Source organism: Xyrauchen texanus, chromosome 38, assembly GCF_025860055.1.
Source record: "Xyrauchen texanus isolate HMW12.3.18 chromosome 38, RBS_HiC_50CHRs, whole genome shotgun sequence".
Taxonomy (NCBI): Eukaryota; Metazoa; Chordata; class Actinopteri; order Cypriniformes; family Catostomidae; genus Xyrauchen; species Xyrauchen texanus.
Genome location: NC_068313.1, coordinates 8,736,495 through 8,748,855, shown reverse-complemented (window position 1 = coordinate 8,748,855; position 12,361 = coordinate 8,736,495). Strand labels below are relative to the sequence as shown.

Genomic DNA, 12,361 nt, shown 5'->3' with positions numbered 1-12,361 from the left:
AGACAAAGGACAACTGGCTCTAACAAGGACAGAAAGAGATGTGGAAGGCCAGATGTACAACTAAACAAGAGGATAAGTACATCAGAGTCTCTAGTTTGAGAAATAGATGCCTCACATATCCTCAGCTGACAGCTTCATTGAATTCTACCCGCTGAACACCAGTTTTATGTACAACAGTAAAGAGAAGACTCAGGGGTGATGGCCTTATGGGAAGAATAGCAAAGAAAAGGTACGAGTGGGCAATGAAACAGACATTGGACAACAGATAATTGGAAAAAAAGTGTTATGTATCTTAACCCCATTGATCTTTTGTGGGATCAGCTAGACGTGAGGTGTGTGAGAAGTGCCCGATAAGACTGCCACATCTATGGCAAATGCTACGGGAATGACAAGGCTCTGCAAAGCTGTTACTGCTGCACATGGAGGATTTTTTGATGAGAAAAGTTTAAGTAGTTTAAGAAGTTCTGAATTTTTTTTTCAAATTGTAATAGTCATTTCTCACATTATAAATGTCCTGACTATATATTGTGATCAGTTGTATGCCACTTTGGTAAATAAAAGTACCAATTTCTTTCCATAATAGCAACATGTGTACATTACGCCAGTGTATATACACTTATTCCAACATGATTAGCTTGTGCGGTAGCTCACCTGATAGGACGTTGGACTTTGAGTCGGAGGACTGCGGTTCAACTCCAGCCATGAACTCAAGCTGAAACGTGTCATTACAGAGTCATAGAAGCATCACAAAATGATGTGGTTGGTTCAGAAAATGTGTATTTGAAATTTTCTTCTGCATTTTAAAACACTAATGTTAGGTTTAGGTATTGATAAGGTAAGGATGTCTTTTTTTAACATCTCATTTATATTTTAAAACACTAATGGTTAGGTTCAGGCAAAAGTTTTATTTTAGGAAGTATGTTTTAAAAACATCCATCTAAAATTCACCTTTAAAACAACATCTGAATACGACAACATTTTACTTGTTTTTGGCACCCCCAGCTGGACATTTTACTGGAAACCTGCAGCCAAATGTGTTTATACAGCACGTAAATTCTGAATTGAAATTGTTTTGTCATGCTCATGTAAATTTCATGAGATCAGGGTGAATATAACTGTATTCTGATTACCAACTATTTAAATTGAAAATGCAGTGTGATACAGTTACTAATATTTTGTATTTGTTAAGATATAATCCCATTAAATGTGTTCCGTTTCTCTCCAAACCATGTATTCTATGGAGTGGTGGTGGCATAGTGGTTAAAGCACATTAAGGCTGTTAATCAGAAGGTCACAGGTTCTAACCCCATGGCCACCACCATTGTGTCCTTGAGCAAGGCACTTAACTCCAGGTTGCTCTGGGGGGATTGTCCCTGTAATAACTGCACTGTAAGTCGCTTTGGATAAAAGCGTCTGCCAAATGCATAAATGTAAATGTATTCTGAGCTGTGATGTCAAAGGCCGTCCATTTCACGCTTTTAAGAGCCCTTTTCTTGCTTGGGTTTCTAATTAGTATATATGGAAACCACCTGCAAAAATGGCTTGCTCAGAAATGTTTATGATGCCACGACCATGAGCACATTATCATTTGACTGCCCACATTTACATATTAATGCCCATTCAGTATTCAGGAGCTTGACCTGCACTGGTGACTGACATTCAAAATTCTGTGTGTTTTTAAATGAGAAAGTGTTAATTTTATAATGTTTGATGACTAGATGTGTAAACATATTAGATTAGGAGCACTTTAATTTTTTCAGTTGTGGATGTATTTTTGAACAATCTCAAAAGTCCAGGGGTGAATAATACACTTAAACTGGGAAATCTTGTACCTATTTAAATAGTCACCTTTTAAAGTTTTGAATTATGCAGCGGCTTTAGGAAATGGGCCATAGACTGCTTTGCCTTTTAGTGCACCAGATAAAATTGGAGAGAGAGTCCCAATAACATTGGGGTTTCATAAAAATGTTCTGTATCCTTTAGTTCAGCATTATTTCTGATAATGACATTGGTTTTAGTGGTTTTATATGCCTTTTATCTGCATAAAATAGCAGGTCAGATTTCTAAGGATTTACTGCAGTGAATTGTGAGTGTCATTTGATATCTGAACATCAATTCATGTGGCCTCTTTCATTTGCCGTGCACCTTTTTTTCTGAAAGGAATTGTGACACCTGTTCTGTTGTTTTGATGTGAAAGCAGATATGAAGCATGCATTTGATAGAGTATCCCCAGGCAACATGCTCTTTATTCTTTGGGTTTTCAACGGTTTTAGATGTGTAATATGTTTTGAAACAAAAACCTTACTCTATGTTCCTGCTGTTTCTATAGAGGCAGACATTTGGCATTTGACAGTTTGCATGAATGTTAATATGATTGGATTGTATCAATTGATGCCATTGTATTTTCATTCAAAACATGGCACTTTCTAGTACTTTTTTGTGTACATAGCAATTTTGGAATGTTAACCAACAACAATAATAGATATTTTAGAAATGAAGAAAAATAAAATGTCAATGATTGTTTGATGTTTTTAGGTGGGATTCCGTAAGGGTGGTATTCAGTTGTTTGGTCCACTGGGCAGAAGAACTCAACTGGAGGTGGTTTTGGCCGGTTTGCTTCTCGGTTCACTTCTAGCACTTTTTGGCTGTGCTATCACATTGGGAGTCCGCTATAATAGAGGTAAAACACACATATACATCCAGAAAAATATGTTTTAAAATGAACAGTAACTGGGGGCCTGGGTAGCTTAGTGAATATTGACATTGACTACCACCCCTGGAGTCATGAGTTCGAATCCAGGATGTGCTGAGTGACTCCAGCCAGGTCTCCTGAACTTCCAAATTGGCACGGTTGCTAGGGAGGGTAGAGTCACGTGGGGTAACCTCCTCGTGGTCACTATAAAATGTGGTTCTCACTCTCGGTGGGGAGCGTGGTGAGTTGTGCGTGGATGCCGCGGAGAATTGCGCGGGCCTCCACATGCGCTAAGTCTCCGCGGTAACACGCTCAACAAGCCACGTGATAAGATGGGCGTATTGACGTATCAGACAAGGAGGCAACTCAGATTAGTCCTCCACCACCCGGATTGAGGCACTGTGCCACCACGAGGACTTAGAGTTAATTGGGAATTAGGCATGTCAAATTGGGGAGAAAATGGGAGAAAATAAAAAATAAATTAATAAAAAACTAGGGCTGTCAATCGATATTTTTTTTAAAATCAAATTAATTACATGGTGTCCCGATTAATCGCATTTAATCCCATATACAAATATTTGCCTAGAAAGCCCCTCTTATAACAATAATTCAATATACAATGATGAAATAAATATACATAGTTATCTTTAAATATTTAAAATGTGTGTGTGTGTGTGTGTGTATATATATATATATATATATACATACATATATACAAATATTCATATAATTAGAATGCATTACATTCTTGTGGCAGAAGAGTTAATCGTTGATAAGAATACAAAAAGCGCCTTTAGAATAAAATGTATTGTTTTTGCCATATTATTGAACATGAGTCAATCATTGGCATACAGTTCACAGCAATCCATTTCACAAGTTAATTTGTCAATCAGTTGGAGATTTATTATGAGGGCTTGTTTAAGGACCCGTCAATGTACACCTGTGTCAGACATGCTTGTGTAGCGTCTCGGGTGCGTTGCGTCATAAACATAACATTTTTAGATCACTGTGTGAAGTTAAATATTGTTTAATACTTGGAACACATCCTGAGATCCTTAGTTCGGATTTGCGCTCCATCAAGTGTTTTGAACGCAAGAACATAACGCATATTTGTGTTGTTCTGTCTGCTGAAGGGTTGTTTTGTTCACTGTATAAACTGTGAGTTGCCACACAGCTGAAATTTCAATTACTGCCTCCTGGAGTAAACAGGTGGTACTACAAGCTTGCATTTCCCAGGAATCTTCCTTATTACGGTCTGGGGGAATTGCGATTAATTGCGTTAATATTTGTGATGGGTTATTTCTAATACAATTAATCACACTGAATTAACACGTTAAATCGACGGCCCTAAAAAAACATGAACAGCAACTTCTTAATAATGTCCCAGGTCTTATTGTTCACAAGTTGACCTGAAATATACTCTACACAAGTATGCAAAAACAGATGTGTATGCTTGGCCAATGCATTGCTACTTTAAGTACATACTTAAAGGAATTGTTCATCCAATGCAAACGCTCTCATAATTGACTCACCCTTATGCCATCTGAAACGCAGATGACTTTCTTTCAAGTGACTCAAGTGGCTCTATCTATGCATCAAGAAATGTACTGTAATTGAGCTTCAAAACATGAATACACCAAGGAGACTGCCGATATCAATATTTTTTTAATGAAAATGGTGTTACATTTAGGTTTGTTCTTACACAAAAGTGATTGTATCAGTTCAGAAGACATGGATTAAAGCACTTGAGTTTTATAATCATTAAAGTATAATTTTTGTTTGAACTACTATATGAGTCCATTACATCCGTAATCATGAATTATGTTCTAAAACATTTCGTAATATGACACATTGACTTGAGCTAATGTAGCTACTGTAGAAGCATTTAGGTTCACATACTTCCGTAGAGTATGTTTCAAGCCTTCATTAATATATGATGTTTTACAGAAACAAAAAGGTTTTCATACATCATTCCTAGCAGCCTACCATCTACAGTCCACTTATATCCTGATAGATAAAACCAAGTCCCGGCCTACATTATTTCCCACTTTTTATTCAGTGTCACTTGGATATATGTCATGTGGAAGTTAAATGTGTTGAGAATGCCAGTTCATGTTGTTTTTAACTCCACAGATCCAGCCCGTAGTATCTGTCTAACAGAGGCATGTGTGAGCGTGGCTAGTAAGATCGTGGAGGCTCTGGACCGCTCTGCTGACCCGTGTCAGGATTTCTACCAGTATGCCTGCGGGGGCTGGGTCCGTAAAAACCCCCTGCCAGATGGCCGGTCCCGCTGGAGCACATTTAACAGCATCTGGGACCAGAACCAAGCTGTGCTCAAACACCTGCTGGGTAAGGACTGGAAATACTCACACACTTATCCTTTTGGGATAAGTGGGATTTGTTCAGTAAATCTCAATCAGTGTTCACACACGTTATCGGTGTCAGAAATAAACTATGTGGTAATATATTAATGCTGAGGGACACGAATCACATTTAAGAGGGAGATTCACCAGTTTAATGAAATATATCCTAAATCGGAACAAATATGGCAGTTTGCTATAAAATCAAATCAACATCAAATACAAAAAGTAATATGCAAGATATCATTACACAAACACTCTCCTAGGAAATACTTTTGTCCCATTCCATGTTACACAGAACTCTACTGACTACTGTGATGGTAAACTTTAAAGAAATCATTTTCAGTTTTAGTGTTTAAAAAAAATAAAATCAACAAAAAACTCTTCACGTTAGATACACATTCAACACCACTTGCCTCTGAGATAGTGAATACAAACATCTGACAGCTACAGTGTCTGCAAAGGCACTAAACCAATTACTAGAAAGGCAGAGATTAATTTCTGAGTACGGATGAAATGCTAGACAAGAGTTAAAAACAGAGAGATTCAATATACCTTTTAAATATCTGGAACATTTCATCACTTTTGGTGGCTTGTTGCCCCAATCCTGTTTAATAGAGTGCAACAGTACCCTGCCCACTTTTCAGTGTCAGGTATTTTTCCCATTCATTTCTTCCATAGACTTTTCAAAAAACCCTCCATTAAAGCAGGAACCAAACCAACAAGCTCCGTGGTAAATCGCAACATTACAGACTTCATTTGAAGGCAAGAAGTATTTGAAAATCTGACAGAAAGTTAAAGGTACTGTGTACTTACTGTCTTTCATGAGGGCATGAACGTCTAGGTTACGTATGTAACCTCCGTTCCCCGATAGAGGGAACGAGACGTTGTGTCGAAGAAGCGACACTAGGGGTCTCTCTTGAGCGCCAAATATGCCTCTGATCTATGAAAAAAGGCCAATGAGAAGTTGGCAGATAGTATTTGCATACCCCGCCCCCGGACATATGGGTACAAAGGCGAGGAAATACTATGAGTTCATTCAGGATTTTTCTGAGGAGCCAGAAATGGTCCGGCCACAACTGTCGCTCGACTCAGCGACGTGGCAGGGAGGACACAACGTCTCATTCCCTCCATCGGGGAACGGAGGTTACATACGTAACCCAGACATTACCCGTCTGTCGCTCACTTCAACGTTGTGTCGAAGAAGCGACACTAGGGGTCCCAATTAAGCCATTGAGCCGTGTACGTGAACTGCTGACACAGAAGCGGGCAGGTATTCTCACGTGCAAACGCGACCAGCTGTATCAGACTGCACGTACCCTTCCCCAATGCCCCATAAAGTCATCAGAATCCTTCTGGTTACCCAGACAAGGGGAACAAGGTGACGCTTGCCAACCTGGGAACGGGCCAAGCCTGGCTGGGCCTCTTTTCTCGATGTTTCTCGCATAGAGCAATTCACGGCTGGGGCACTTACATGCATCAAGGGAAGGGGGTCTTACCCAGTTTCCTATTCTTTCAGGGGGAAAAGACCCTGCAAAGGGGTATGCAAATACTATCTGCCAACTTCTCATTGGCATTTTTTCATAGATCAGAGGCATATTCGGCACTCAAGAGAGACCCCTAGTGTCGCTTCTTCGACACAGAAGCGACACTAGGGGAACTACAGTCCCATGAAGCCTTGCGAATGATCGAATTTAAAATTATGGACATTTATAAAACTATTAATTTTAGGTTGTTGATTATAAGTATAGAAACGATATAGTTTATGTTTTTGGTAAAATATTCCAATATACACAAATATGTAAGTGAAGGGAGATTTTGCGTCATTCAAAGTGCGTCATTGAAGTGGGTTTCTTGGACACGGTTCTCTGATTGGTGGATCTTTCACTGCTGTACCATGGGTACTGTAGTTGTTCTCCAGGAATTGGCTGCTGTTGTGGCTCAGGTGGTAGAGCGGATTGTCCACTAATTGCAGAGTTGGCGGTTCGATTCCCGGCCCACACGATTCCACATGCCGAAGTGTCCTTGGGCAAGACACTGAACCCCAAGTTGCTCCCAGTGGCAGGCTAGCGCCTTGCATGGCAGCTCTGCTGTCATTGGTGTGAGAATGTGTGCGTGAATGTGTGAATGAGACGTAGTGTAAAGCGCTTTGAATACTGTTAAGGTTAAAAAGTCACTATATAAGTGCAGAACATTTACCATATACCACAGATTATGGAGCTCATGGTAGGTTTGTCTATAAAGGTTTTTAAATGACTGTTAAAAATGTATTCATCGGTGGAAAAAAAATATTACATTTTTACTTCTGGAACCTGACTTTTGCACTATATTTCTAATCTATAGCCTGTATTTAGGCAGACTTCTAAATGATTTAGTTGATTTTCCAATAGAAAACTGCTGCATAAGTGTTGTTTTTGGATAGCCTTGCACTTAATTTCTCGGTAGCTACTTGTTTTTGTGGTTCTGTTGAAAACTTTCATTGATTCCAGCTCTGAGCGACCTGATTACTTGAGGTACCTGTTTTCTGTGTACATTTGTCCCTGTCTATCTGTTCGATAGGGCACAGTGACTTTCAGCCACTGTTCTGTATTTCTTTAACCTTTAATCCCTCAATCATTCATCCACATATAGATTTGTATTGTGCTTGCAAGGCTTGTTTTTTTTTCTTCAAGTTACACTTTTTAAGAAATTTAAATGTGAAGTTTTAGAAATTTCCATCGACTTAATTGTACAACTCTAACCATGTTCCAACAATGATGTCGTAGCAATAATTGCCTAGTGAACTGTAATTAAAGGAACATTCGGTCATCATTTAATCACCCTGTTATCACGTCGTTACAAACTCATAGGACCTTGTTCTTCTTTAGAACACAAATTAAAATAATTGATTGAATGTCCCGTTGGTTCAGTTCTATATAATGGCCCTTTGGTAATTGTTTTGCTGGTAACACTTTAAAATAAGTTTACATTCGTTAACATTAGTTACTGTATTAGATTTCATGAACAAACAATTAATTGAATTGTTTTGACATGTACCTTGATTGGAGAGTCTCTCTTTCCATATTTCAATATATAAAAATAAAAATAGTTTTCCCTAAAACATTTTTCTTGCCATGCAAGCTCTCGTATTTCCTTCAGAAATGCATACCTATTTTATTTTTGTTTTTCAAAATATTTCTCCATTCTTCTCTCTAATTATTGGCCTATTTGGCTCAGTTTATTTAATAACTCATTGTAATGTGGTGACTTTGATCACAAGTTCCCTCTCTGTCTAATGTATGCACTCTCACACTGGGGCCCCTGCGGGGGTTATGCCCCGATGATGACCGTCAATTACATTGTGTTACACTTTTGAGATTGTGTGCTGCACCCTGTGTGATCCCCCCCTTAGCCAGCTACAGCCAATCACACAACACCATTCTCTCAACGCTTGCACCACATTTAATATCTCTCACCTTACATGAATATATACAGTGTCTGATCTCATACTTCTCTCGGATATATGATATGTCTTTTGTGGTTTTTATTTTATCAAGAATGTGTTTGGGGAAGGAAGTGTGTGTGTGTGTGTGTGTGTGTGTGTGTGTGTGTGTGTGTGTGTGTGTGTGTGTGTGTGTGTGTGTGAGTGAACAGCTCAGTGGATGTGCAGCATGCTGAGGTGAACACAACGCTTGAGCGAACAGTAAATAAAGAGTATTCCCTAATGACTTGTGTCAGAATACCTGCGCAACCCTCTGCAAAGAGAGAATAGGAGAATAGAAACTGAATTAAAATGAAGTTACACTAGTGTGGCAGCGGGGGCGTGGTCAAGCGCCCGTCCGGGAGAGAAAAGCGGTAAGGGCGCTCACACCTGGGCTAAATTATGTCTAACACCTGTCTCTAATTGCAGTAGAGCGAGGAGAGTGGTTAAAAAGCCAGCAGCCACAGAACAGAGGGAGTCAGAGACGGACTACGAACTCAGCGTTCGAACATAAAGAGACTGTGAAAATTATTGTGAAAAACTGTGAATACTGTTGGCACAAACAGGGGAAATTAAAAAGGCTTACCGTATCTTGAAGTCTGGCTTCCTGTCATCCTTGTATAGACAGCCTTACAACTAGCTTTTATAGTCAACATTAAATCAAAACTTGACCCTATTTACTTTCATGTTCTTGGTGGTGCATGTTATCCAAAGAAAAAAAGTTTGTCTTTGTTATCTTTTATCAAAATGTAAAAACTGGCTCTGGCTCAAAAATTCTGTTGTCGTCACAATCCCTTTATTATGATTCCCTTTATTATATCTCCTCCATCTACATGTTGTATAGAGACGACTTTACATGTTGACTTGAAAACCACAACTTTATTTTAAAACAACCACATAAAATAGTTAATGAGTTTTGTTTTCTTTTACTGTGTTCTACTGAAACAGGAAGTATAAAATAACCAGTTGACATTTCCCCTCTAGAATGGATTTTTGAACAAAATATGCCTGTGAGTGCAAGAGAAGTCCTTACTATTTTTGGTCCATTTTCTAAAAGGAGAGTACAGAGATGCTTAGAGGACAGGGAGGGAATTTATTTTCTTAAATAGTTTTGTGTTCCCTCGCAATTATTTTGGATCCCCTCACAGTACCTTTATCAATCCCTTGGTCCAATGAGCCATGGTTACTATAGTTTCTATAGGAACCATAGTTCAACTTTGGTATTTGTGGTAAAACCATTTTTTTGTTTTACTACAGTAATTATATATTAACCATAATATTTGTAACAAAGCCATAGTAATAATGTAGAAAAACTTAAACTATGGTAATAAAAATCATTCTGCCAAAAAAAAAAAAGAAAAGACAAAAAAACATGACTACAATTTTACTGTAGTTACACAATAGTTTATTTTTGGTACAAGTATGGGTTTTAAAAGCATGTTTTCAACCAAAAAAACAGGAACATGAAAAAACGTGAACTCATGAACCATGGTTTTGCTATCGTAAACCTGTAGTAACCATGTTACAATTTTAAAACCATGGTTGTGTATTTACCGCAAGTAAGGATGGTGTATAATGAATTCCAAATTCCATTGTTTAACTACGGTTAATGTAATTCAACTATGGTTAATCTTCGTTAGGGATGGATAAATCTTATTGCGAGGGAACACAAATAATTGCAAAAGAATGAAAAACTAATTGCGAGGGAACACAAACTATTGCAAATTAATGCAAAAATACTACAAGATAACGGAAAACTTATTGCGACAGAACACAAACTATTGCGAAGGAACGCAAAACTATTACCAGGGAATGCAATACGTTTTGTATAAAATAAATTCCCTTTCTGTCATCTCAGGAGCTCCATTGGAGAGAGAGACTCTAAATCTTATTATAAGTCATTTTGTTAATATTTAGGAGTACACTGACTTATAGATGGCTAAAAAATGCTGCCTATCTTTTGAAACAGCTTTCGTGTCGGGACCATGCTTAGAATACCGAAAATGCTGCATGTATAGGCATCTCATTACGTTTTGTAACAATGCCAGTGACTAGAAATATAGAAAAAGGTAAGAATAGATGATACAGCAAAAAGAAATGGAACAATGTCAAGTCAAATCTATTTGTATAGCACTTTTCACAACAGGCGTTGTTTCAAAACAGCTGTACATAATCAAGGAAATAAAAAAAACAGAAAAAAGGGAAAGGAAAAGGATTTGCTTAAACAAAACAAAGCGTAGACTACAGTTAGATTGTGTTTTTAAAGAAGAAGAATAAAATGTACTTGGTGTACCTTACACTCGCAAAGAGAGGCACTGAAAAAGACAAATTACTTCTTTATGCCAATGCACTGTTAGATTGTCACCTGCCCAGCAAACACAAACAAACACAAGCATATGCTGTAATGGGGAGAGATCAGTGCTGTATTCCGCTTGACAGGCAGTGAATCGTGCCAAAGCTCATTCCATTCTCACCGTGAATCCTCTCTCAAGACCAGTCCTGCTGACCAGTAATTGGACTGCCACTGGGTCCCTGAGAATTTATTACCGGAATATTCTTGCCTCATGTCTCTTAATGAGATGGCACTGTTAGGTGGAGAATAGACTACGGAAAAGAAAACCAGGCAAATAGGTATGTCAAAAGTACTGGTACTACGAAAACTAAAATATCTCAAGTTGTTCTAAACCCACCTGACTTTCTTACTAATGTGGAACACAAAAGGAGATAATAGACAGAACGACAGCCTTTTTTATTGTATGGAAACAAGTGACTCGGGCTAACAGTATAGAGAAGAGTAAAATTGAGGTTGTATAGAATACTGCAATTTTGGTGACAACCCTACAAGCAAGAAAAAGGGAGCACATGAAATGAAGAAGTAGTTAAGCGATTTGCAGATTACAGCACAGATGTTTCCATTTATAATCATACTGTACATTATTAATCATGACATTAATCATGTCTTTTGCTCGAAACAGACTTGCATACGAACCGAGAGTGTAGCGTATATTATTCTTGCTTTCTTCAAAGATGAGTCAGGTGCATTACCATGACAACAACTAAGAGCACCGATCAAAGGTCACGGTAACAGCGTGAACGAGTGTAATTGTATGTCTGAGTGCGGGTGGCTGCGTGTATTTGCAACTCATCATTTGTGCGCCTTTATTTCTTACCTTCTTTCTTGGTTTAGATGTTTAATGGAGAAGCCTGTAAAATAAAATAGTGAGTGGTGCTTGCCCAAGACATTCTGTCATGATGTTGTGAATGGTTGTCAGGCCATTGCTATGTGGTTGCTAGGGTGTTCTGGGTGATTACGAAATGTTTACTATTTACCATTCACTATTGTTCTGTTATACTATTGACAAACTGGTAGTCAACCCTAAACTCACACCATTGGTTGAGCCACAAGTTGACAAGTCAGCCACTAAAACAAATAGAGCAATGCTTTGATAACTTCACTCAGCCATGGTGTGGTTTACATGGTTTTACACTCTTCAGGAAGTAAACCTATGAATGTCACATTTTTACATTAACAATAATTTACACACTTAACCCCATATAATGAACTGACATGAACTGACTTTTATTTTATTTTCATTCTCATTTTAGAGAGCATTTTATTTGACATTTTTATTTAGTTAGTGCAAGATGAGTTATCAAGATTAGTCCATATTCCTCGAATAGAAAGACTGTACATTTTTAAATGCTTATGTCTGCTAAAAGTTAATTTGGTCAATGTTTTGGAGTGCACTAACATATAAAAGACCTCAAGGCCTAGAGACATGGACTAAAAGCCACCCATTTCAAATGTTGATGTGATGGAGTCTTTAATCTTCAGACACCCAAAAATGA

The 12,361-nt window shown here is 38.1% G+C and overlaps 1 protein-coding gene across 1 annotated transcript in view; it reads left to right on the top strand.

Moving 5' to 3' along the window:
- Nucleotides 1–12,361, top strand: part of ece2b (endothelin converting enzyme 2b) — an 85,173-nt gene that overhangs the window by 41,981 nt on the left and 30,831 nt on the right. The window contains 2 exon segments of the mRNA XM_052109826.1: nucleotides 2,536–2,680; nucleotides 4,826–5,041. Coding sequence (XP_051965786.1) covers nucleotides 2,536–2,680; nucleotides 4,826–5,041 — 361 coding nt within the window.